General features: G+C 36.6%; 1 protein-coding gene across 6 annotated transcripts in view; it reads left to right on the forward strand.

Annotated features, from left to right (window-relative positions):
• The window catches only part of LOC124355144 (myb-related protein B-like), an 83,969-nt gene that overhangs the window by 34,851 nt on the left and 26,060 nt on the right, over nucleotides 1-23,058 (forward strand). For 5 of the 6 annotated variants that reach the window (XM_046806120.1, XM_046806121.1, XM_046806119.1 and 2 more), the window contains exons 2-6: nucleotides 3,455-3,578; nucleotides 12,994-13,143; nucleotides 19,438-19,670; nucleotides 20,771-21,020; nucleotides 21,996-22,132. In XM_046806120.1, coding sequence (XP_046662076.1) covers nucleotides 3,455-3,578; nucleotides 12,994-13,143; nucleotides 19,438-19,670; nucleotides 20,771-21,020; nucleotides 21,996-22,132 — 894 coding nt within the window. Of the gene's footprint in view, nucleotides 1-749; nucleotides 851-3,454; nucleotides 3,579-12,993; nucleotides 13,144-19,437; nucleotides 19,671-20,770; nucleotides 21,021-21,995; nucleotides 22,133-23,058 lie in introns of those variants that run through there. The other variant, XM_046806118.1, reaches the window with a different exon arrangement.

A 23,058-nucleotide genomic window follows, 5' to 3' on the forward strand; every position in this document is an offset into this window, starting at 1 on the left:
CGTACAACTTTATGAAACACCTTTAAAAATATTCCGTGAACTTGCATCGAATTTCGTGTTGCCGACTATGTGTGGGGCCCTTACTCCTTCCATCTCTTCCTCCCCCCTCCCACATACCTTAAAAACCAAATGCATTAATATTTGATAATTGAACCGAAAATAGAAAACTAGTGTTTATTGTTTTCACGAAAGTTTAAAAGGAGAAACTTTTTTAAGGAAAACGTATGTGTTATGGTGAGCTGAAAACTGTCTTCTAATTTTGACAAATTATGGAGAACGGCTCAGTACCAGAACTGTCTTTAGGGTTTGGCTTGGCACAATGGTTGGGTAATTTCCTTCAATTCTTTATAATATTTTATTAACACCACTGCACTCCTGTATCTGATTCAGAGGCTTCCGCTTGAGCTAACCTTGGCGCAATATATTGGCTAAATAGTAAACTAGAAACTCATCAGATCGCTGGAATGGCCCCAAATAAAGAACAACGATGCTGGCTGGCAGTAATCTAACGGGATTGATCCCAATGGTTTGTTTATCAGCTGGTTCAACTGCAGTACACGATACAAGTCAATAGGCCAAATTAGTTCTTATCAAATCAGAGAGACCGGACAGAATAAAGCACCATTTGTTTTGACGAGGAATGTAAGTACAGTGTGTGAATTCCAACCCAATTATAGAAGCGAGCAGGCCAACACAACAGATAGAGGACGGCGGGTTGTGGCGAATTATTTGCCAAGGTCTCACGCCGCGAGTCGGTCTAGCCTTCGTGACGCAGGCGGTGTAGTGTTCGCGATCTCTTCTTCTGTGACAATAGTCCTTCGCGAGAGTAGTCACGTGATTTGGTTTTGATGTGAGTTTTGTTGTATGATAATACTGTATCTCTATAGCAATTTTACTATTAAGGCATTTATGTATATAGCGCATGAGTCCATGTGACTTGTTTATGTGGAACCTTATAAGGATGTATGCACCTCCTTAATATGTTTATTGATTAAAATTAAATATTAAATTCTCTTGCAATTGTTTGGAACAACTTTAGTTTTTAATATTTTGGATTTTGTAACTTTCAAATAATTGATAGATCCCATAGAATTTAGCATATTCAAACACAAGCCCTCTCTCATAGCCGCATAACATACTGATAAAATAAACGCATAAAAATTAAAATCCATTACCATCCACAAAAACTTTCTACCTATGTAAAGTGACGATTTATTAAAATTTCAAGTTGTTCATAAGAAATTTACATACGTTAAAGTAACTTAACTGTCTTATTCTAAGATTTATAAAAGTATAACGAAGGCCTTTGCGATGTCTTTACAGATAACTGTATATGTGTTTTTTATGTACTGTATTTGTATATTTTGATTCTTTCTTAAAAAGGCGGAGAAAGAGGGATCAATTAAACATTTTTAATAATAATCCCAAACTGTAGACCAATGAGAGTAATAACAACATAATTGAAAGCTGTATAAATTATTTTATCTTATCCTTACAAATGGAATGATTAAAATTATTTGATTTTTTTTATTAAGCAGTTCAATTTTGGGAATTCTTAACATCTTATGACGTTTCTGGTTAAATGGTACATCATTTAATTTGGAGTACTTTATTTAAATGTCAACTTTTGTGATTTTATGAGGTATAGTATTACTGTAACAAAAGTACAAAATTGCAAATTTTAAACTGTGGAGACAAAACTTTTTTAATGGCCTTCGATTTTTATTTCTTAATCCTCTCCGCTTGGTAGCCATCACAACCAAAGAGTTGAATAGTTAGTGTCCCCTACATTCTTAAGCAAAGGGATAAAATAAAAAAAATACAAAATAAACTTAAATACGTGCAATGAACATTTCTATATATCTTGCAATTATTACAATTCAGTTGGAGTGGGCGGTCACTTGTACCCGTTCTATCTGTTGTGGACGTTAATCGTAGGTCTCGAGAGTGCTCTTAAATTAAACTTTGGGGCGAGATCCACCATCAGTAAATTTAAAGACTTATAAGGTTGATGTTTAAGATTATTTATCAATTTGATTTATCTTGATAAAAATTAATTGGTTTTTCACGCGAAAAATTCAGTCATAAAATTAATTAACTACAATAATTGAAATAAATATGACAAAATTGTAACAATCTTCAGTGTTATTGTTGAAAATTTAGTGACTTTCTGTTTTTTTTATTTATTTTTTTTTTTTACTTGAGAAAACATTAGAACGGTAGGTATGTAATGGATTAATTTGAAAACAAAGATATGGACTTTAAAAAGATGTACAAAGTTTTTCTTAAACAAAAGAACAGATAATTAAAATAAATGTAAAAACTATTCGTCACGAAAACGAATATGGTACAAAAACTGATTGTGTCTGAAATTAAACAAGAATGGATAAATTGTCATGTTGAAACTCCGCACGAAACATGTTCACTCCCCTCCCCACTCACATACACCCCCCCCCACAGTTGCACTCTGCGCCATCGCGACCTGCGAGGTCATGACACCTAAGGACCGGATCTACCCCCTCGTGGGAATGGTTTCGCCTAGGGCGACTATGAAACAAGGCATGATTAATTACCACAATTAAAATCTTCAGCAAATTGTTGAATTCAGCAGATCTCCGTATGTGGGTAGGTGGTGTACATCGCGTGACAGATAACGTGGTGGGCGCTACACACAACGGGGCCTCGATATGGTTTCGGGAGTCAGAGGTCCGCGATGTTAAAAACTTCGATAAGATAAACCGAGACCAATTCAACAGTGGTAATCAATATCAGGCAATTACATTGTAAACTTTCCGTGAATTAATTTCATTCAAAACTAGTCGGGATCACTGTTATTGTGTGTTGGGATTCATCACTAAGCATTTCATTTGAAATGTATTTTATATAATAAAATCACGAAATAATAAATGTGCTGTTAGAAAAGTTTCTTTATCTCAATTTATTCAAGAATTTAACTGCTTATAAACAAGGTTCAAGCTATGTTAATAAAATGCAAATTAACATAACGATTATATACTTGTAAATACTAAAACAACAATGTTTTTCAGCTTCAAAACACGCTGACAACTAAATATTGGGAAAATAGGATATTTTGTGAAATAAAAACTGTAAGATAAATTTAAATTTTGCTGTTGAAAAAAAAAACTCAAAATAAAGTGACGTAAATTTTGTGTGTAAAATTCTAGTTTAAAGATTGTAAACTTAAGTCGGATGAGCAAAAGATTGTTTTTCCAAAGTTAGCTGGTATTCAATGCAAGTTTTGTATACGGCAAGGCAAGGCCATTTTTTGTATATGGATTTTGGCTTTAATATCAGTAATCAAGAGGACAACACAATTTTATGAGTTTTGTACGGCGTACCATTGTAAAGGAGACTTGCACAGATTGTTTGAATAATCCTCATCTCTCCAGTTTTAAATAGTTCCATTGCTAATGCACACTACGTGTGTCCGCAGGTCCCGGTCAGGCTACGAGAGCAGTGAGAGCGATGATCTCTCTGACGAGTCCGGGGCCGCAGACGACGCTGCCAAGGCTCGCTCCAGGCAGGTGGTCCATAAGGGCCGCTGGACCAAGGAAGAGGTGAGTGTGGCACTTGTTTGTGCTCGTTTATACTCCTGCATGATAATACTATAGTTTAGTTCAGGGCCGTCCCCAGTATTTAATGCGCCCGGGGCAAATCATGCCTTGGGGGCCCCCACATAAAAAATTACATTTCGTCAGTACAGCCATACCAAGTGATAAGGAATTTTTGGAAATTGTTATATGTAAATAAATACTCCAGTTTTCTGTGTGTAACAAAATACCAAATATATTATATGTGTACATTTTTTTAGAATAGATAATAGAATTATTGAATAGACCTGTATACATTGATATAAAGAAATTATTTACTTTGGCTCTTTGGCATACAATTACTTTTGTGGAACTTTAGGGCTATTAATAGTAGTAACAGATATAAACGCAATGCATAACTATTTCAATCTTAATGTCATTGACTATTATTTACCTTTGACAGAGATAGTTTTATTTTTTTTAAAGAAATCTTCCTGGCCTTTGCACTAGCAAACTTCTTGATAACGTCTTCTAACTTCAGCCTTTTACATTCTTCATTTTCAATAGACAGCATGGCAAGGGATGACAGTCTCTCCTGAGACATTGAAGAACGCAAGTAGGTTTTTATTAATGCTTACTAAAGCTTCTTTCACAACTGGGCAACAGATATGGGAATAGTTAGAAGGATTCGAAGTGCATCCATAAGTTTGTGTATAGGTCCTTTTCTGTCTGTCTTCTTAATTCACTTTTTAAAACTTGTAATGGGGTTGCCTTAGCTAGGCTTACTTCATTCACAATAGTTTTGACATGAAGGAGTTCCTGATAAAGTTCTTTTCCGCTTATGTCAGAGGTTTGCCCAAACGATTAGGGGTTTCTGTAAATTTTCACAACATTCCTTCAAATCTTCTGCGTGAGGGAGTTGTTTAAGGTCGTATAAGAACCCCCATTTCAAGTTGTGGTTTGAAAACTGAATCAACCTTTCTTTTTAGGGAAGACTGCATAATGTCCAATAGTGGGTAGAAAACGTTTCTTTTAAAATTCTTCTTCTGGGGTTGCTTTGTAGTCACTTTTACTTTCATAATCAAAAAAGCTTATTTTTTGTTCTTTGGCGTTTTTTCTTTAAACAATGGTTCCACGTCAATTTCACTACAAATCTCTTTGGCTTTTGAAACTGAGTCATTTAAACCGTCTTTACGAAAATCATCTATGAACTGTAAAGTTTTTTGCAGCAGCAGATTTGATGTTAAAGCAATATCAGTGCTTTTACCTTGTAAGGTTTTACTTATCAAGTTTACCTCAAACAAAACATCGTGCCAAACAATAAGGCAAACCAGAAATGAAAAGTCTTCCATGTGAATTTGGAGGGACTTAGCTTCAGATGAGATTGTAGCGTCATTGACAGTTTCACTCAGTTCTACAAGAGCGTCAAGGACGTCTTTGTACTGGTATCGAACGGCAGATACAGAACTTATTCGAGCCTCCATCTTGTTTCACAAACCTTTTTCAAAGTTAACCTTTAACATGGTCACTGACAACGCACCAACGTTTTGGAGATGATGCGAAAATAGTGTAAATCCTTTGAAGGATTCCAAAAAGTAGAGTAGACTTGACGGATGATCTGGCTCCATCTGCAACAACCAAGTTGAGGCTGTGGCATCCGCAGGGTGTAAATACAGCTAAAGGATATTCTGAGGATATTCGTGATTGGACCCCTTTTTTTAGCTCCTGCCATGTTTGCCCGCGGCAGTTACTCATGTCCAAACCACATAACTCTACCTCTTCTGTTAACAATTGAGTCAATGCTTCCCCTGTTGACTCCTCAGTAATCGTGTAGCCTATAAAAACTTTCTTCAATAACAATTTTCACCATCGATCTCCTCTTCTTCGTGAACATTAGCGAATGTGTGAGAGATGTTTGTTCCCTTATGACTTACGTCTGGCGTACAATCCCAACATAACTGAGAAGTACCGTGACAGCTTTATTTTCTCGATTATATTGTTTTTCACATCCTTTGCCAGACAGTTCATCAACTCATTTTAAATATTGACACTTAACATTTGAACTCGATATTCACTCTCTTCAATGCATCTTAAATGTTCAATCATAACCCAAACTCTCCTAGTAAACTGGATAAGGCCAAGGAAGTTTCCGTTATTTTTTGTAAAAAGTTTTGTTGAGTTTCCACGAAAAGCCAAGTTGTGTTCTGCTAAGTAAATAATAATAGCAATAATTCTTCTTAGTATGTTTTGCCATCTCTCGGCTTCTTTTTGTATTTGGCCAATGAGCTCAGTATCAATTGCTGCATTTTGGTTGATTCTACGTTCAGCTACAATCCATTGCTGGGTAAACTTAAAATGCTCAGATGACGTTTCGTGAGATGAAAGCTCGCTCATGAAATTTTTTCCAATTATTGAATCCTTGCTTTTTGCCACAAAACTTGAGTGTGGATTATTGTCAAATAAACGACATGGAAAGCAGAACACTGCATCAGAAGAGCTCTTGCTCTTTTATTCTTATAAACTAACCACCGCCTTTTCACTTTCTCGCCATTTTCTGCGTGGCGATATTGAAAAATCATTTGAAAAATGACGCTTTTCATGTTTAGTGGATAGTCATCATTTATTTTTTTAAATGACGGAGCACCCCTTGTTATGATTTCATCTCTCTTTCTGACAGTTAAATTTTCAGACCAAGTTGACGTGTCATTTGAAAAATTTTTATTTTTGGTAGTTTTAACATTTCAACAGTTCCCTTCTTAAGCTTGTCACTGGTTTCCTCCTTCAGTATTTCAGCAGTCTCCTCTACCTCAGTTAAAATTAGGTCTTGTTCACATTCATGGTCGAAGTCCTGGGTATTTGAAGAAGCAAGTAAAGATGAAGTAGGTTGTTGGGTAGTGCCCTCAGCTATTGTGAAGAATTTTGTCAACTTGGGTACTTTTACTTAAAAAGAGCACTGTGAGCTAATTCACTGTCTTTTGTTAATTTTCGTCTCTGAGCACTGATAGTTTTTTTAGACATTTTAATAAAATAATCTTTAATAAAAATGAAACTTCTTCAAAAAATTATGCTTGTTTACTTTAAAATGAAATTAAAAAATAATGTTTAAATCTGTTGGTCGACATGTTGCGTAGTTTTTGGGGGGTTTGTATGTATATAGTAGAATATCGTTTGAAATTTTGTTTTACAAATTTAATATTGACTATGAGTAAGGCACCTCCTAGCCGCGGCGCGGCCCTTGGCTGCAGCGCCCGGGGCGGACCGCCCCGTTCGCCCCCCTCTTCGGACGGCCCTGGTTTAGTTGCTAAAGTGTTTGGCCTTAAAAATAATTTGTAAAATGAAGCTCAACTTAAAAATGTAAAGAATTTTCCAAATTACAACTTTCTCGCTGTACCGAACCGATTTTACAGGGTTAAAGTCAATTATTACTGAAGAAACTTTTTAGCTAATGTAGTTTCATATATTTGAAAAAAATACATCCAACGAAGTCTACAAAAATATTGTTACAGATATACACAAGGCTACACATTCAATTCTTTATTCGATTAGTTACTCTGAAGTTCCATCCCTTCTCATGTACAAAACTCACTTTCAAGTGTAAGTGATGGTTCACTTTCCACTTCCATTGTCTCGCGAAGGCCGTACGTAAGGCTCCCTTCTCGGTATTGTGTCGCAAGACTCGACTGCCAGCCCCTCCCCATTGTCCCCTGCCCTCCCCTATTTCTTGAACCCTACATTAATTATTAATTCCGATTGTATTTAGGGATGCAGAGCTCCCCACCTCCCTTGCCCGACCTCGGGAGCCCGTGAAAGAGAAAACATCTCGGAACTAGCTTCCGGCTCGCGGCGCGGTCCCTGAGGCCGGAGTTCCGGAGCCTCTGGGAGCGTTCTTGACCCTCTCCTGGCGCGTTCGAATTACCGGCCATTGTTCCCGTGTAAACGTCAACAGCGAGATCAGACGTCAAACGATACCTTTGAGAATGTAAGGAGCCTGTACTGATCAGCCTATTGTGAACTGTGCCCGTCGGGTTGGGCTGAGACAGACTGAAGGTTTTACACATTTGTACGTCCCCAACACAACGTGTTGTACTGTTCACATAGCAGTCTCAACAGTCATTACACCTCTAATGATAGTTCAGAATGTGCATATAACGTACAACTACACACTGACATATCCGCATACGTGTGTGCTCTTTGCACCAGAGTGAACTGCCTTACAACTTAGGCCTGTACAATAAAGCTTTAATTATAGTTTGCAACTCTTAATCTCTTAGCAAGCCCTATTCTCATGTTTTAAATGTTTACTTAAATGTTATTATTGTTTTAAATGTTATTATTGTTGTAAACGTTTATTTAAATGCTATTATTGTTGTAAACGTTTATTTAAATGTTATTATTGTTTTAAATGTTTATTTAAATGTTATTATTGTTTTAAATGTTAATTAAAATGTTATTGTTGTTTTAAATGTTTATTTAAACGTTATTATTATTTATTTAAGGAAAACTGGTGGGGTTTCTTGTATTGCAGGTTATTGGAAATTAGTGTAATCTAAAGTAGATAAAAATATATTGTACTATATTGTATACAAATTCCATTCCGTACACGTGTACGATCCGCAGTTTTCCCTCCGTTGCGAACAAGAACATATTACACATAACTTGTAATGTAAATTCTCCAATCTCTAATTTGAAAAAAGCTACTTGAGCTCTCGGTAATTGCATATAAATACTTGTTGAGTTAAAATATTCATTCTGTGGTTGTCCTCAAATTCAGTACGAGAACAATTTTGGCTAGAGCTAAGTTGTAGTGGATACATCAGTTGATGTTTTTCTCTAGCTAACTTCAACGTGAGAAGTTCTGAAATGTTCTTAAGTACTAACACACGATCGGGTTACACTTATCATTTAATTGTGACAAATACTTGGTCAAAGTTGACGTTACTTAACTTGTAAGTTACACCTAATATCGCGTATTTTCATTTATTCGGAGACATTATTAACGATGTTAACCATTCACGGATTTGTAGCATCAATAGTAGTAAACTAGTGGCACCATCGCCATTTTTCGAGTGGCTGGGAGGTAAGAGGCTATAAATAGCAGTGTACAGATAGTGGCAGGCCAGTGTGTGTTGGCGCGCTGAGCCGTGGTAGCGATGGGTAAGAGAGGTTGGCGTGCCTCGCAATGGGAGGCGATGCGTACTTCCGGCGGGCAATGGCCACTTGATAGCTTCTACACTAGACACCGTCACCGTCACCGTGGCAGTGGCTTCATACTGATAGCAACATGTTCCTCTGTGGGCAAAGCTCGATCCCAAAATCGAAGCTTTGGGGTTCCTCTTGTTTATCGTATAAACTTACACTTTTCATTTGTGATCAGTGAAGGTCAAAACATTTAAGATAGGGTATTCCGTATACTTTGAAGTCGTATTTTGGGACATTTTTAGTTTGAGGCTATGATATACTGAAACCTCGTAGTAAAATATATAACTTGGATGAACATGTACAACTTTATATGTGCCTGGATCACATGTACGCGGTTATGGAATAGAATTTGTCTAGGAACTGCATTCTTCTTCATTTTTTGTAATTGAATCTTCATTGATACAATTGCACATGTTTAGAAACAATCGATATTACTTAGTGACGAGATATACGTCTCGATATTTGAAATACTTGGGGATATCGTGTTGGTAGTTAGCAAGAATGTTGCCAGGAAAAAAGTTTGTTTTTGGGAGGGGGGGGGTCCAGACAATTGATATTATTCCGTAGTAAACAGAAAGTAAGGCTCCATTTTGTTTCTTAAATAGTTCTTGACCCATTTCTTCGTTGAGGACAATCTATTAGCAGTAAATATCAGTAACAGTGAATTATTTAAATAATAATAATTGTTTAATAAAAAAGTAATGAATATTTGGAGGGGGTTCCGGACCCCTTGGGCCCCTCGGACTCCCTCGCTAGCTACGTCCTTGGTAATTAGTGGTGCAGAATCCGCCATAAAACTGATGCAAACATTATTTAAGTTGTTTAAATACAACAAAACTTAGTTAAATTTTACACGACACAAATTTACTGCTTGTAAAATGCACTCATAGTAGTTTAATCAGTTACAATAATTGCAATGATGTGTCTTTTGCAAGATTGCGTTCTACTGGAACATATCCGATACTTACAGAAGTTGAAAGCCATCTCGGGTACACCATATACAGAATTCGGGTTCCAAATTTTCTGGAAATCCCTGGAAAATGTGTGATGCGTATTACTTGAGAATATTCAAAATAAGTAATACATTTCAAACATTTATCTACTCGCATTGCTAACTCCAGCTGGTCACCTCAGTGACTCAAGACTTATTTACAGAAAAAGAAATACCTATAAGCACTCTGACCCTACTACCGGAATAAAACTTGGCTATCATAAACGTATTTATTCTGGGAGCGAGTTCGGCGACTCGTCACTGGGAAATCGGTAATCGGCTACAGCTTTCAGAATACTCCAGAACCGCTAGAAAGTGCGATTGTTTATTGGTATCGAAAACAATAATAAAAGCTAATCAAGACACGTAATACAATAACGCATGTACAAATATTGGATTTCTTGAGTTTGACCCTTATGAATGATTTACACTATCAATTATATATTAAATTATAAACAATTTACCATATTTTACGTCACCTGTCTTTTTCATTGCTAGCAGTATAAATGAAAACAAAGGGAAAATGTGAGGAAAGTAAATAAGAAATAGCGGTAGGATGGACGCTACTGGTACCAACAATCTCAACCATTGTTTTTTTTACGCAGTCGAACTCATATAAAATAACGTAAGTACTTGTTTGTACATTGGATATATTGAGTTTGACCCTTATGAATGATTACAAAATCAGTCATATATTAAATTTCAAAGTATTCATCATATTTTACTTCACATGTTTTTTTCATTGCTAACAATATAAACGGAAACAAAGAACTGTGAGAAAAGTAAATAGGAAATCGCGGTAGGATGGTGGTGATATCCGCTATTTCAACCACCTTTTTGTGGTTTTGGGGGAGGGGGCTGAGTCCTCGTCCAACCCTATCACATCTCTTGGTTACATTGTTTCAGCTTCTGAAGTTCACATGGCTTGAACCCCAGTCATTGTTTCAATAAGTAATTTAAACGTGAGGTCTGACCAGACAAAGATCGCGGAGCAAGTGGTCCTGCACGGACGAGTTCTTTTATTGCCTTAGACAGAACCACGTTGATTGGATATTACGATGTTTTTATATTTCCATAGCACGCAAACCTGAGTGCCAATAACACATTGAATCCTGTTTACATGCGGTTTGGTCTGGCCTAATTTGAGCGGCAGGCTTTGATTTTGACGTCTGATTCCATTGGAAAGCAGAGTCCACCCGTGCAGTAAAATACAGTAATATTCGGGCACTTCCTGAGTTCTCTCTGGCCCACCACTTCTCCTTAGGGTACTAAATATATGTTCTCCGTCTACGCGTAAGGACTTCCGAGCTCTAGCATTTCGCAACACATCCAGAATGCGATACTGTCGGAGACGATTTGCAGGCAAGGTTTGCAGCCTGTTAAGGATGAACCCTGAACTAGTGGTAGCCTTAATGGAGACGACTGATGCGTAAAAACCAATTCTTTGCCAACCGCAGCCGTCGCCGCATCGAATCACGTACAGGCGGAGCAAGTAATTCCTCGATATTATTTTACCGATCGCAAAACTGCTATAAAAAAGGGTAGACAAAATTCATCTTCAAGGTTTCTGTTGGACTGCTCAGGTTTCAAATAATGACGTTGCCAACTAGATTATTTATCAGTCCTCTTCGTTGACCCAGTGACAGGTCCTGCTGCTCAGAATGTATGTGTAAGCTCTCTGCTATCCGAGTTACAGAACCAGAGGTTTGTCCAGGTTCTAGGGACGTTTTAGTCATCGGTGACTGTCGTTTTCCTAGACCACAACAACCGGTTCGAGAAGTATGGTTCTCTCTTTTCATGTATGCGAAATGCATGACGTAAATTCACAATGTATATTACAGATATGCAATAATATGTAATTAATTACATTGATTTACTGAATCAATGATGCATAGACGGCCGATAAAAAATATTATGCCCGTGATATTTAGTCCCAAATTACGTGATAGGTAGTATTGTTTATAGCACTTATTCAAGTGAATATTTTTATGTCCAGTTAGGGTTACTAAGTTACAACACAAAGAAATATATATATATATATATATATATATATACATAATATATTATCATGAAATGTATATGTATAAATTAATAGCTCCCTAAGCGCATCACTTAGTGTTTCAGTGGCGTATATAGAAAATTATTTCGAAGGGGCTTGACACTGGGTGGTTTAGGAGATATAAAATATTCTCCAAAGCAGGGGCTTGGGAATCTTCCCTCGGGAAATCATTGGGTTTTAAGACCTCATAAATGTGTTCTAAGTCAAAACAAACTTCTGAGTGCAATTTTAACGTGTTTTACTAAATTTCGAGGGGGGGGGGTGCTTGAGCCCCCTTATATGCAATCATGTGTTAAGATAGCTATTAAATATATTGAGAGTAGAAGACAATGGTGATAATAGTTGTGAAGCAATTAACACTGACCGGATCTGGTCCCCGTATAAATAATGGATTAATTTCCCCGTATAATTGGTATGGCGGAAGGAATTAGCGGACAATTAGGACCATTTAGTGGGGAGCGAGACAATGGTAGCTCGGACTTGTTTGCATACATGCAGGAAGTTCGCCCCTGTGGATAAAAGTGCCGCGAATTCGTCCCATCGAGAGTCACACGGTTCACCGGCTTCTCGAGATCACTCATTGGTCATTACTTCTCACGGATCAAGGAATACCGAGTTAGTTGGGAAATCGTACTTTTGTAGTGTCCAAATGATGAAGTGTGAATAAAAACTTTCGGCATCTTCTTAACGTTAGTAAAAAATCTGGTTGCAGTACTCAAGCCTGACGTAGTGAGTCTATCGGTGCTATACTGGAGTTCTCATCAAGTCCTGTGTACCAATCAGTAATGTATCAGAGTCAAACTTTTTAGGAGTCTCTTAGCTCCTTCCTTTGTGGATTCGTGGTTATGGTTGGAGAATAGCATGATGTGGTTTCTATAATCCACGTTAAAACTGGATTTCTATGCAAGTGTCAGATAATCTCCATAAATAGATGACACGTTCTTTCTTAGATGTTGCCGTTGTTTGGGCGTGGTGTCCCATCCTCGCGATTTAGAAAGGAATGGTTATTCAATCGCGTCTTCTACGTGTGATTAAATAGATTTCTCGATATTTTGTATTGTTTATAATGTAGAATTTTTTAAGAAATGTTAAGTAATTTTACTTATTTGAATCACGTATGGAGTGACCTCTAACCTTGACACTCTACTTTCCGCGTTAAAAGCATGTAAAACATCAAGTGTCGAATGTTCCAGGATAACCTTCTGAAGGATAAGGTGGAAGAGTACAATGAGTGCTGGGAGATGATCGCCAAACACTTTCCTGAGCGTTCGGACGTGCAGTGCCAGCAGCGGTGGCACAAAGTCGTCAATCCTGATCTCGTCAAGGGCCCTTGGACGAAGGAGGTAAGGAACGTGGCGGAATATTAATTGTCTATAAATAACAACACTTAAGTAACTCTTTAGTAAAAACAAATTTATTTTAGTTTGCACTGTACTATTGGTAAAAAACTGTATTTATATTGAGTGGATTGTATATTATATGTTGGAGTAATACTAAAGTGATATGATATACAGAGAGCTGATGCCCTCTGTCTTAGACTATACGAAATGTAGAGAGCTTGCGAGTTAAGAACTGGACTAACTCGAGAATTATCTCTGGGCTCTTTTCCTGAGGTGAAAGTATTGCCCTTCCCACTGAGGCTTGAGGTCTAGCCTTTAACACCCCGAAGGCGACCCTACCATAAACTTGGGGATTACATCCTTTGGATCATGGAAGATCTGTCGCTTTCCACACCTTGAAAAGTAGCAATTACCACCCCTAGACCCTATCATAAATATTATAGAAGTTACCCATAAAATTTAAGACTCCACCAATTCTCCTATGTAACAATAAAATGACGTCTACATGAGCTTACACTGAGATAATAAGCTAATTAGGATATATGTATATGCAACGGAGATTAACTATGATTAATAAACAAATACAATTAGAAGAAGCAAGGACGGCCGTCACGGAACAAATTTTATATTTCTTGCCGATAAGTCAAAATTGAACTGTGTCAGGAGATAACTGGATTTATTTCGGCGACCTCCCGTTAAAAATACATGAACATAAGATCAACTGTCTGTCCTATCAAGTCTGATATATTCCAGCACTATTACAAAAATAGTAATAAACCATTGACACTCGTAGTTATTAGTTATAGTGCAGGGTTTCCTAAACAAGTCTATTCCGATTGAGATTGTAGTAGTTTTTTTAAGCTCAAGAAAACCTAATCGGGCGTAGAGGCGCACTGCTCCGGGACAACCAGTATCGTCCAGTTTTGCCGTTTTGTATCCTCACAGCTTATGAGTATGCTCTTATCCTCAGATTAATCTTCAAGGTGTACGACAAAGTGATAGAGACAACTGAACCGGTTTGGACAAGTTACCATTACATTTTATCTGCGATGCATCAGAATCAGAATATGTACTTACAGTAAAAAATCCTCTGCCTATCTAGTCTCATATATTCCAGCATTACTACAAAAATAGTAATAAGCTAAGAGTTGTATTTATCAAGGTGTTACGTTTCTGTTCGAAATCAATCCCAGGTCATTGTCAAACATCTTATAGAAACGTGAAATGTGAAGTTATTCATTATTTTGAAGACTATTTGTTGAACTAATTTAATGTCTTGTAATATCTTTGATTCATCAATTTGAATTCATTTCATGGTTTTAGATTGTATCGATCAACGAATGTCCTTCCCGATATGATGATGATAATGCACATTTAAGTGCAAATTTAAGTGAGGCTACAAAACATCTTCGGCCCCTTAGTAGCACATTATATCGACTTATTTGCCTAATTAGACATTAATGATTATGGTGACATGAAACCTTCCAAGGGACATCGGTACACGAAATACCTGCAGAAAAGAAGAGTTATAATTGTGGTAGCACATAGGGGCAGGGGCGGTGTGGGATAGAGTTGGCCTTGGCAGCAGGTGATGGTCGGACACCTGTCTTCCTCCACACCGGGACACACCACAACTTAATGCTGCTGGATGTACCACCTGTCCTGTATGGAAATAGAGGAAGTGGGGGAGAAAGTCAGCAGTGACAAGAATGTGTAACTGCGTAGTAGAAATCCAATATTTTGAAGACAGTAGTTACATATATCCGTTTAATAAATGGCCCCCCTGTTCCCTACCTACATGCAATGTAAATCATTATAAGGGATCTTTTGAATACTAGTAGGTGTGGAATTTAAGGGAAGTCCGGTAGCCTCACTCGGACTTCAAGACTTTGAGTCGGAGTATAAGATGGCGCTGGTCTTACCCGGACCGAAGTACTTCTTATCAGGACTGATCTGTCACACATCCAAATTGGCTAATTTGCTACTTCGGCAGATCGGTGTCAAAAACATTCTTTAACAGTTGACTCTTAAAACTCAATTTTCTTGGAGTGCCAATATCAAAGTAGAAAACTGTCGAGTAACTGACTGTCTTTCATGTGAAAGATGCCGTACTGATTGATGTATGATTTAGCACGAGTTCTCCTATATTACCCATAAAGAATGTAATCAGATCTGTTCTCCAAGTTGGCTTTTTTTAAATAAGCTGATCTTGTTATTGATCTGCTGTTACAGCCATTCAAGTAAAAGATTAGTGTAAATTTGCTCAGACGTGGGAATCTGGAAATGCCCTGACGTTTCCAACAAAAAGTCAAAGTGATGCATATATTCGCCTTCACTTCTAGGCCTGAATGTTGGATTTGTAAAATTATTGAATGTTGCAGTGTGAAATTTCAGATGCTTATCTGAGAGAAAGATGAAGTGGAGCTGTCAACATTCGTAATACGGAACTATGAAATATAATTATCCGGCAGAAACTGACCAACAGCGGTATCTAATGATCTCAAACATCACGCAATTCCCGCTGCCCTTGCATGTCGCAAGAGGATTGGACGTAGCCGCGGCACGATGAGTTTCGTCAGATCACCGCGTGCACCTGGCTGGGGTAGGACGAGGGCTGGTGGCCGAGGGGCGACTACCCCTGCTCTACTGTTGCGCAAGTAGCTCCGGTGTTACGGAACCACTCCAGAGAGTCGCGGATCGCACGCATCTTTGTCCTCCAAGGCCTCTTGTCGATGCAGCAATATTAGTATTTTGTCACCCCTCGCCGTGTTCTGTTCAGGGCCACCGTCACAAATGACAGGCGATTCTCTCTCCCGATACGATTGGCAAGAAGGAGCGTTAGGCAATACCGATACTCTGGTTGATGTGGATCCTTATCAGAGACAAAACACCGAATATTTACAAGCAATTTTATCTTACAGTGGTCTGTCTATCATTGGTATAGAAGTAACTATCAAGAAACGGTAACCTTAAGAACGGTTCAGTTCTATCCGTTGGTGAATAAGAGTGGTCGATACTAATGTAAAATTAATGTAAATGCACTGTGTAGCTCTGTTAGAACAATATATTAATTTTTTTAATGGATTTTGTATCAGTCCTATAACAGTTATTTTTTCAGGTCTTGGTTTTAACCGTAATTTATTAATCAATGATATTTGAATCGAGTACCGTAATGAGGATCGCAGATGAGATGCTGACCTGTTCAGTCGTGCGCATTTTTCACGAATGCTGACTTGATGTTAGTATAATTCCATGCAAACTTGATCAGAAGTAAGGAAGCATTTACAATATGGAAACTTGACTTAAAATTCGTTTTTGTTTGTAGAGTAAATTTTGAGGTTTAATTTGTAGTTTGCAATGTTTAATATGAATTTTGGTGATTGCGCTACAAGGAGTGAAAGTTCCCGGCAGTTTGAATCTGGCGACGGTTGAGTTGGGAGAGTGGGCAGAGTGGCGATGATGTAATCCTTGACCTTCTCAAAGTCAAGTTCCACTAGCCCGGGCCTTCCAATTTGCGTTCCCTTTCCGCTGTCCTCCAGCCTCAGTGGCGTACCTGGCGATTATACAAAGGGGAATTTACAAAGGTTCCTTCCTGGATCCATTCACAGAAAATTATTTACAAATCACATCCTCCAGCTGAGTTCGGGCGGCCGCCATCTGCTCAATCCTCCTTCAATATGGTTAAACTCCATAAAACATTCTTACCATTTTTCTTTTATAGCGTCTTTAAAGTAGCTGAATTTCAGTAAGGTGTTGTAAGGTTGATTTTACACGACGAGTGCAACTCTCTTTACAGAACACGTTAAAGTTGTATTTAAATTGTTTCTTACTACTTTTTTATCATTTTAACCCGATATTTTAAACTTCACATTAGCTAGTACTACTATTAATTACTTAATTTAGTCAATAATGCTTAACGTAACTCGAGATATGTGTCAAAAAAGAGTTTTCGGAGGTGAAAATAAAGATTGTTGTTATTAAGAGAGTAAATGACTTTGGTGGCAACATTGCGTATATCCTTTTTAATGCTTGTTTATAGTAGTAGTAAATATTAAATAAAAAATGAAAACATTGAAATTCAACTAAATTTGTTAGGCCTATTAACATTTTATTCCTGAATGTTTGTGTATTTTCAGTTAAAAAAAATGTATAATTTGCTTTAATTAGAATAAAACGAACCCTGATATGTATTAATACTAGTTATAGAGTAAAATGTTTTTCCCTCAGAATGTACTTCTGAATACGCCCCTGCGGCGATTTCCTTGTGTTGATCACGTGTGGTGATTTGTACCCAAAACGTGTAGGGCCTTCATTTTACAATATGGAATTATAGGAAATTGATTTGAAAGTCAACCTTGGTTATGTTTTTTTTCAGTTATGTACTAAAGATGGAAACGAAGGACATTGGTTTTAAGTTCTCCTTTAGATTAGTATTATTCTGTTTACAGAATATGCTTTTAGCAAAAAAAATTAAATACTTACGGCTCTAAATTAGGACCTGAAATTATTTGTTTATTTTATAATTCTTACATTATTATTACATATACTTTACACAGACTTGCTGTAGACTGTAGTAGTTGCTTTTCAAATTGTGTAGTGATATTTCAGTTATGGAATTAAATTTTACTAATTTTACGGTTCTGCTATAGATTCAGAAACAGAATGAAGGCTGCTTGATGAGTTTTATCGAGAGAATGGGTGGGAAATTAAATCGATCGTACTTTTGATAGCCATATGCCATGATGACTCACGCTGCCATAACACACAATACAGAGCTATGCTTGTGCGTGAGAGAGAGGGTGGGGAAGTGAGGTAGCAGCTGGCTCTCAGAGCATCTGTCTCTATCTCCGTCTCTTTCTACCTTACACGTAATTATCGATTCTATATACAGCTTTATATAACCCATCCACCTTGCCTTCCCACCACTCTTTACAGGAACACTAACATGTTCTTCAGTATTACATACTAAATAATTAATGATGCATTCAAATCTTGTGATATGGTATAGTATCATACTATCTGCAATAAAACAGCTCTTGTTCCCCAAAGCACTATATAATGATATGGTATAGTATCATACCATACACAATATAATACCTCTTCTTCTCTAAAATACTATACAATGATATGGTATAGTATCGTACTATCTGCTATACATTAGCTCTTGTTCCCTAAAGCACTATACAATGATATGGTATAGTATCATACTATCTGCAATAAAATAGCTCTTCTTCTCTAAAGTACTATACAATGATATGGTATAGTATCGTACTATCTGCTATACATTAGCTCTTGTTCCCTAAAGCACTATACAATGATATGGTATAGTATCATACTATCTGCAATAAAATAGCTCTTGTTCTCTAAAGCAGTATACAAATTTACTTACATCAAATCGTTGGTTTACATTTTTAACTTGTTTGGTGAAGACCACAAATTTTATAGCCTACAAGCAAATATTGATTGCATAAGTGTGTAAAAATACCTAACATACTATTCAAACAAATTAGGTTACATGTTTTTATGTAATTCATGGTACGTATTCATTATACCGACTATATTTACTTTTTGTATTTTTGATGTTTTCGGTTAAAAATAAATGAAAAAAGGTACCTAATCATAAAGAAACATATATTGAACAAAAACAAATATTATCATGTCGTTTTTTTGTATTGTGTGGACAGTCTATGTTTTCTTAAGGAGCAAATGGTTATTTTTGGTTCATTTAGCATAGCATGTCTGGCTGTTTTTAATTTTTTAAATCGTAACTTAATAGTTTCAATGGTAGTCCTCTACAAATTTTAACACAAATTTCATGAATGCCGACGAGAAGAGAAACGAATTGCTAGGACATGTAAAATGTAGCTTGTAAATATTCAAACATATTAATATCTTATTTGTTATGAAGTGGTGATGATAAGTGATGTAATAAATGCGTCTTAACTACTCTTATCTAATCCACTTCAGTCAATAAGTTCAGTGGTAATGAAGTACATGAAACAATAAAGTGAATAGATTATGGTGGATGCACACAGGCTTACCTTGTTACTTTTGTAATTGATATACAAGTTCTCTTTCTCACTACTCTATCTCCAGTTAAACAATTAGTTTATTTTATCTCACCAATTTTGTCAAATTTATTTCTTTAAGACTAAAAGAATAAAGTAATACCAAAGTAATACATAATTTTTTTGTATTAACCCGTATAAACCCAAGACTAAGAGGACTTTACTGCCTCTGACAATTTTCTGGAGTTCTCTGCAAGCTTCAATAATGGAACTATGATCTGTGTGACAGGAGGATGAGACCGTGATGGAGCTGGTGGAGAAGTACGGCCCTAAGAAGTGGACGTTGATCGCCCGGCACCTCAAGGGTAGGATAGGCAAGCAATGTCGAGAGCGCTGGCACAACCATCTCAACCCCAACATCAAGAAGACTGCCTGGACCGAGGACGAGGACAGGGTCATCTATGATGCACACAAGCGCTGGGGAAATCAGTGGGCCAAGATAGCCAAACTGCTGCCTGGCAGGTAACTACGTGTTATCGTGGTACAGATACTGCTGAAGTGAAGCAATTGCTTATTTGCTTTTTGTAAACACATCTTTTATAATGAAATGTATCTTTCAATGTTATTAAGTTAACATCAGTTCATATTGTGTGATACATCTTTTACGTTTTTCCTTGTAAAAAGGGGATATTAAGTGGTTCTAAAGACCAGTTAAACATTTTAATAGTGTTAAAAAGTACTAGTGTACTTAAAAAAAGCCACTTAAAATATTATGCTACTTTTCTCCATAGCAATAAGGGGATTAAATTCTGTATGTCAAAGACATAATTATAAAATCTTGGTTTTATTTTTGTAAATGAATTTGTTTAGTTATATAAGATATGTGTCCTTTTCTTATTTTATCGATAGTTTGACAGACAAGATGGCCTTGAAGGCCACCCACAAGTATCTAGTTCGGCCTGAATATTGATTGGCAAAAATTCACAATTTTACTATTATACCATGTACCAAGCTTAGGATGGGTTTTTTCACTACTCAAATTTGTAATGTTAACCAAATAATGCATAAAAGAGCATAACAATAATGAAATTGGCAATAGTAATAAACTATTACTTAATGTATGTTGTGTTGACAATATACATTTACGATTTATCAATAAATTAAAAAGCAATGTGTTTAAACTATAATGGTTTCTATTGTACTATTATAAGATGTATTTTAGGTCTAATATATCAAAAATTATCTTGATAATTGGCCATGGTTTGTAGCTTGTCCATGGTCACACTTGAAATAATTTTATTTTGTGATGTCTATATGTATTTACATAAATAGAACTAATATAATACTTTCAACATATTGAAAACAACGATTAGTAGCTCCACAGAGGTGTGGTGAAGAGTATACCCAGACAATCAGGAAAAAAACTTGTCAATACATGTTGTTGCAAGTTAGAATGGACTGGTTTCACTTACTATCTACTACAGTTAGTTATTTGTGAACACTGTACCAAAGAGAATAATAAAGTACAAACCTAATTTGAATTCCAAACTTTTTCCAAATGTTCGTGATTTAAAATCCTTCTCCCTCAACCAGTTGTATTACTGAAGCTAATGTTTGTATAGGACGGACAATGCAATCAAGAATCACTGGAACTCGACAATGCGGCGCAAGTACGACCCTGAGGACAAAACAGCCAGAGAGGAGAAGAATAAAGTGAGCAAGGCGAGGGGGAGTAAAACACACCTGTTGACACAGGCATTGGAGCGGGCAGAGTCTAACTATGAGGCGTACAACGCGATCAGACATATCCAGCCTGTCAAACAGGAATGGTTCCCTCAGCAGTCTCAGGAACACTTCATATCGGCTTCTCAGGTACTACAAGTGTACAGTGTCCGGTCAAATAGCCTTAAAGGTTCAAGTTTGTGAGGGGCCTATTCCCTGCATGAGATTCAGATTTAAAGCGAGGCTAATTTCATTTCTAAAGGTAATCCTACATATCTTTGACTTTATGGTGCAGATGAGCTATTTAATGAACTATTTCAACAAAAGAGGAGTACTGGTCTCAATTACCATTTTAAATTAAAATTTTAATAGCAAAGACTGCCTTTGAAACACCAGAATTTGTGGGAAGATGGAGGTAGGGGGAGACTTTAATAAGCGGTCTACACTCGTTATTCAATTGCTATTATCGAACAATTTGGTATGTTATCCAACTTCGAGATATGTAAAAATCGTGCGCAATAAGAGTTATAATAAATTACTGTAACAAGAAGAGTCTCGTACATTACAATTTTTAAATACATAAATTTTATACAATAACATTACAAAACGAACTATGGTCTAGACTTAGATATCAAAGAAAACTTACAGTATTTTCAACTTGCCCAGCTTGATATCAATAGGTAACCACTTTTGTGAAATGGGGGAATGAATTCTTCCCAAGGATGACCAGGAGTCAAACCCACGTGTTGAAGCTACTTAAACAAATCTCGTCACTTGTGAGAAATATCTTACATATTTTCCTCATATTCATCGCCATTTTCAAAGTCTCAAAATATTAGTTACTTCTTGTTTATTGTTTACATTAAAATTACTATAGCTAATAAGTTGAAATAGTATGCTAAGTTAAATAAATTATAATATTGAATTATCCTTCGGATAAAAATAATCGTACCATTAGATAATAGCAATAGAGTAACGAGTGTAGGCTGCTTATTAAAGTCTACCCGGATGTAGCTTATGAAGCATTGATGTGTTATCACATGCAATAGTGAAGTTTACATGATTGCTGTAATTATGACCAGTCTTACATAAGCCGTATAGATCATGATTAATATTTATTTGCAGCCAATGACTGAGCTGTCTCCTCCCAGGCTGCAACTACATCAAAGGGTACCAGAGTTTGAGTTGACTCTGGATACACCTCCTAGACCTGCTACTGTGCCTTTGGACTCTCCTAGTCAGCGCACTTTCAACACTTACAGGTCTGTGAGACTGCAGGTGTATATCTTGGCTAGTAGGTGGAAATCCAATTGTGCATGTAATCTCTATAATGATGGTTTGAACATGATGGATTATGAATTTTAGTATTTCTAAATTTAGTGCACGTTGTTAAAGAATGTTCCTTTATTATTAAGCACTATAAATGTACATCATAATTTTAGCAAGATTGGGACTTGTGGCATAGTTTTTGGAATTCATCGTTTGTATCACGTAAAATCCACAACAACTTTGTAGTTGACACGGAGACTTGTAAAGGTGCACAGGAATTTTTGTGTGACGTATAATTCATATTGACATTGGATGCATAATTGCAGATGCATCCTAATACATCTATGCTATGAATTTTGAATATGGATAAAACTCTAAGAACATCTTTTGTACCATTGACACTGGACTTTCGTTTAACCTATTTTTTATCTATTTTCTTTGGTTAACAATTTGAATCTTGTTTAATTTGAAATAAGTATAAGACCAGGCAAAAACTGAGACAAATGCTCAGTGATTACTTACGTTATATATTTATTGAAGTTCTAGTCCAGCTGCAACTGGATATCCGTCTAGGTCTATATTTAGTGTTTTAAGAATAACGTATATTTTATTTACTAAAACTTTTTAGTGTTTTAATTAATTATAACCTCACCATCTTAACTTAAGTAATTTTTTCTGTTCACTCACAGTACTTCTCACTCTATTAATTGGAGACTCGGACATCTTTGCCCACTGAAAACTATGTTGTTGTGTAAATACATATTTTCAGTGCTTTCATCACTCCATGTAGGCTTGATTCCATATATGCAAAAACGTAAATGACCACTTTATATATTGGCAAACCAACAAAACATGGTTGATATCATCTACATGCCAATAGCAACAAATCCAAGTCCAAGCAGCAAATTAATTGTTAAGC

Source organism: Homalodisca vitripennis, chromosome 2 (genome assembly GCF_021130785.1).
Source record: "Homalodisca vitripennis isolate AUS2020 chromosome 2, UT_GWSS_2.1, whole genome shotgun sequence".
Lineage (NCBI taxonomy): Eukaryota > Metazoa > Arthropoda > Insecta > Hemiptera > Cicadellidae > Homalodisca > Homalodisca vitripennis.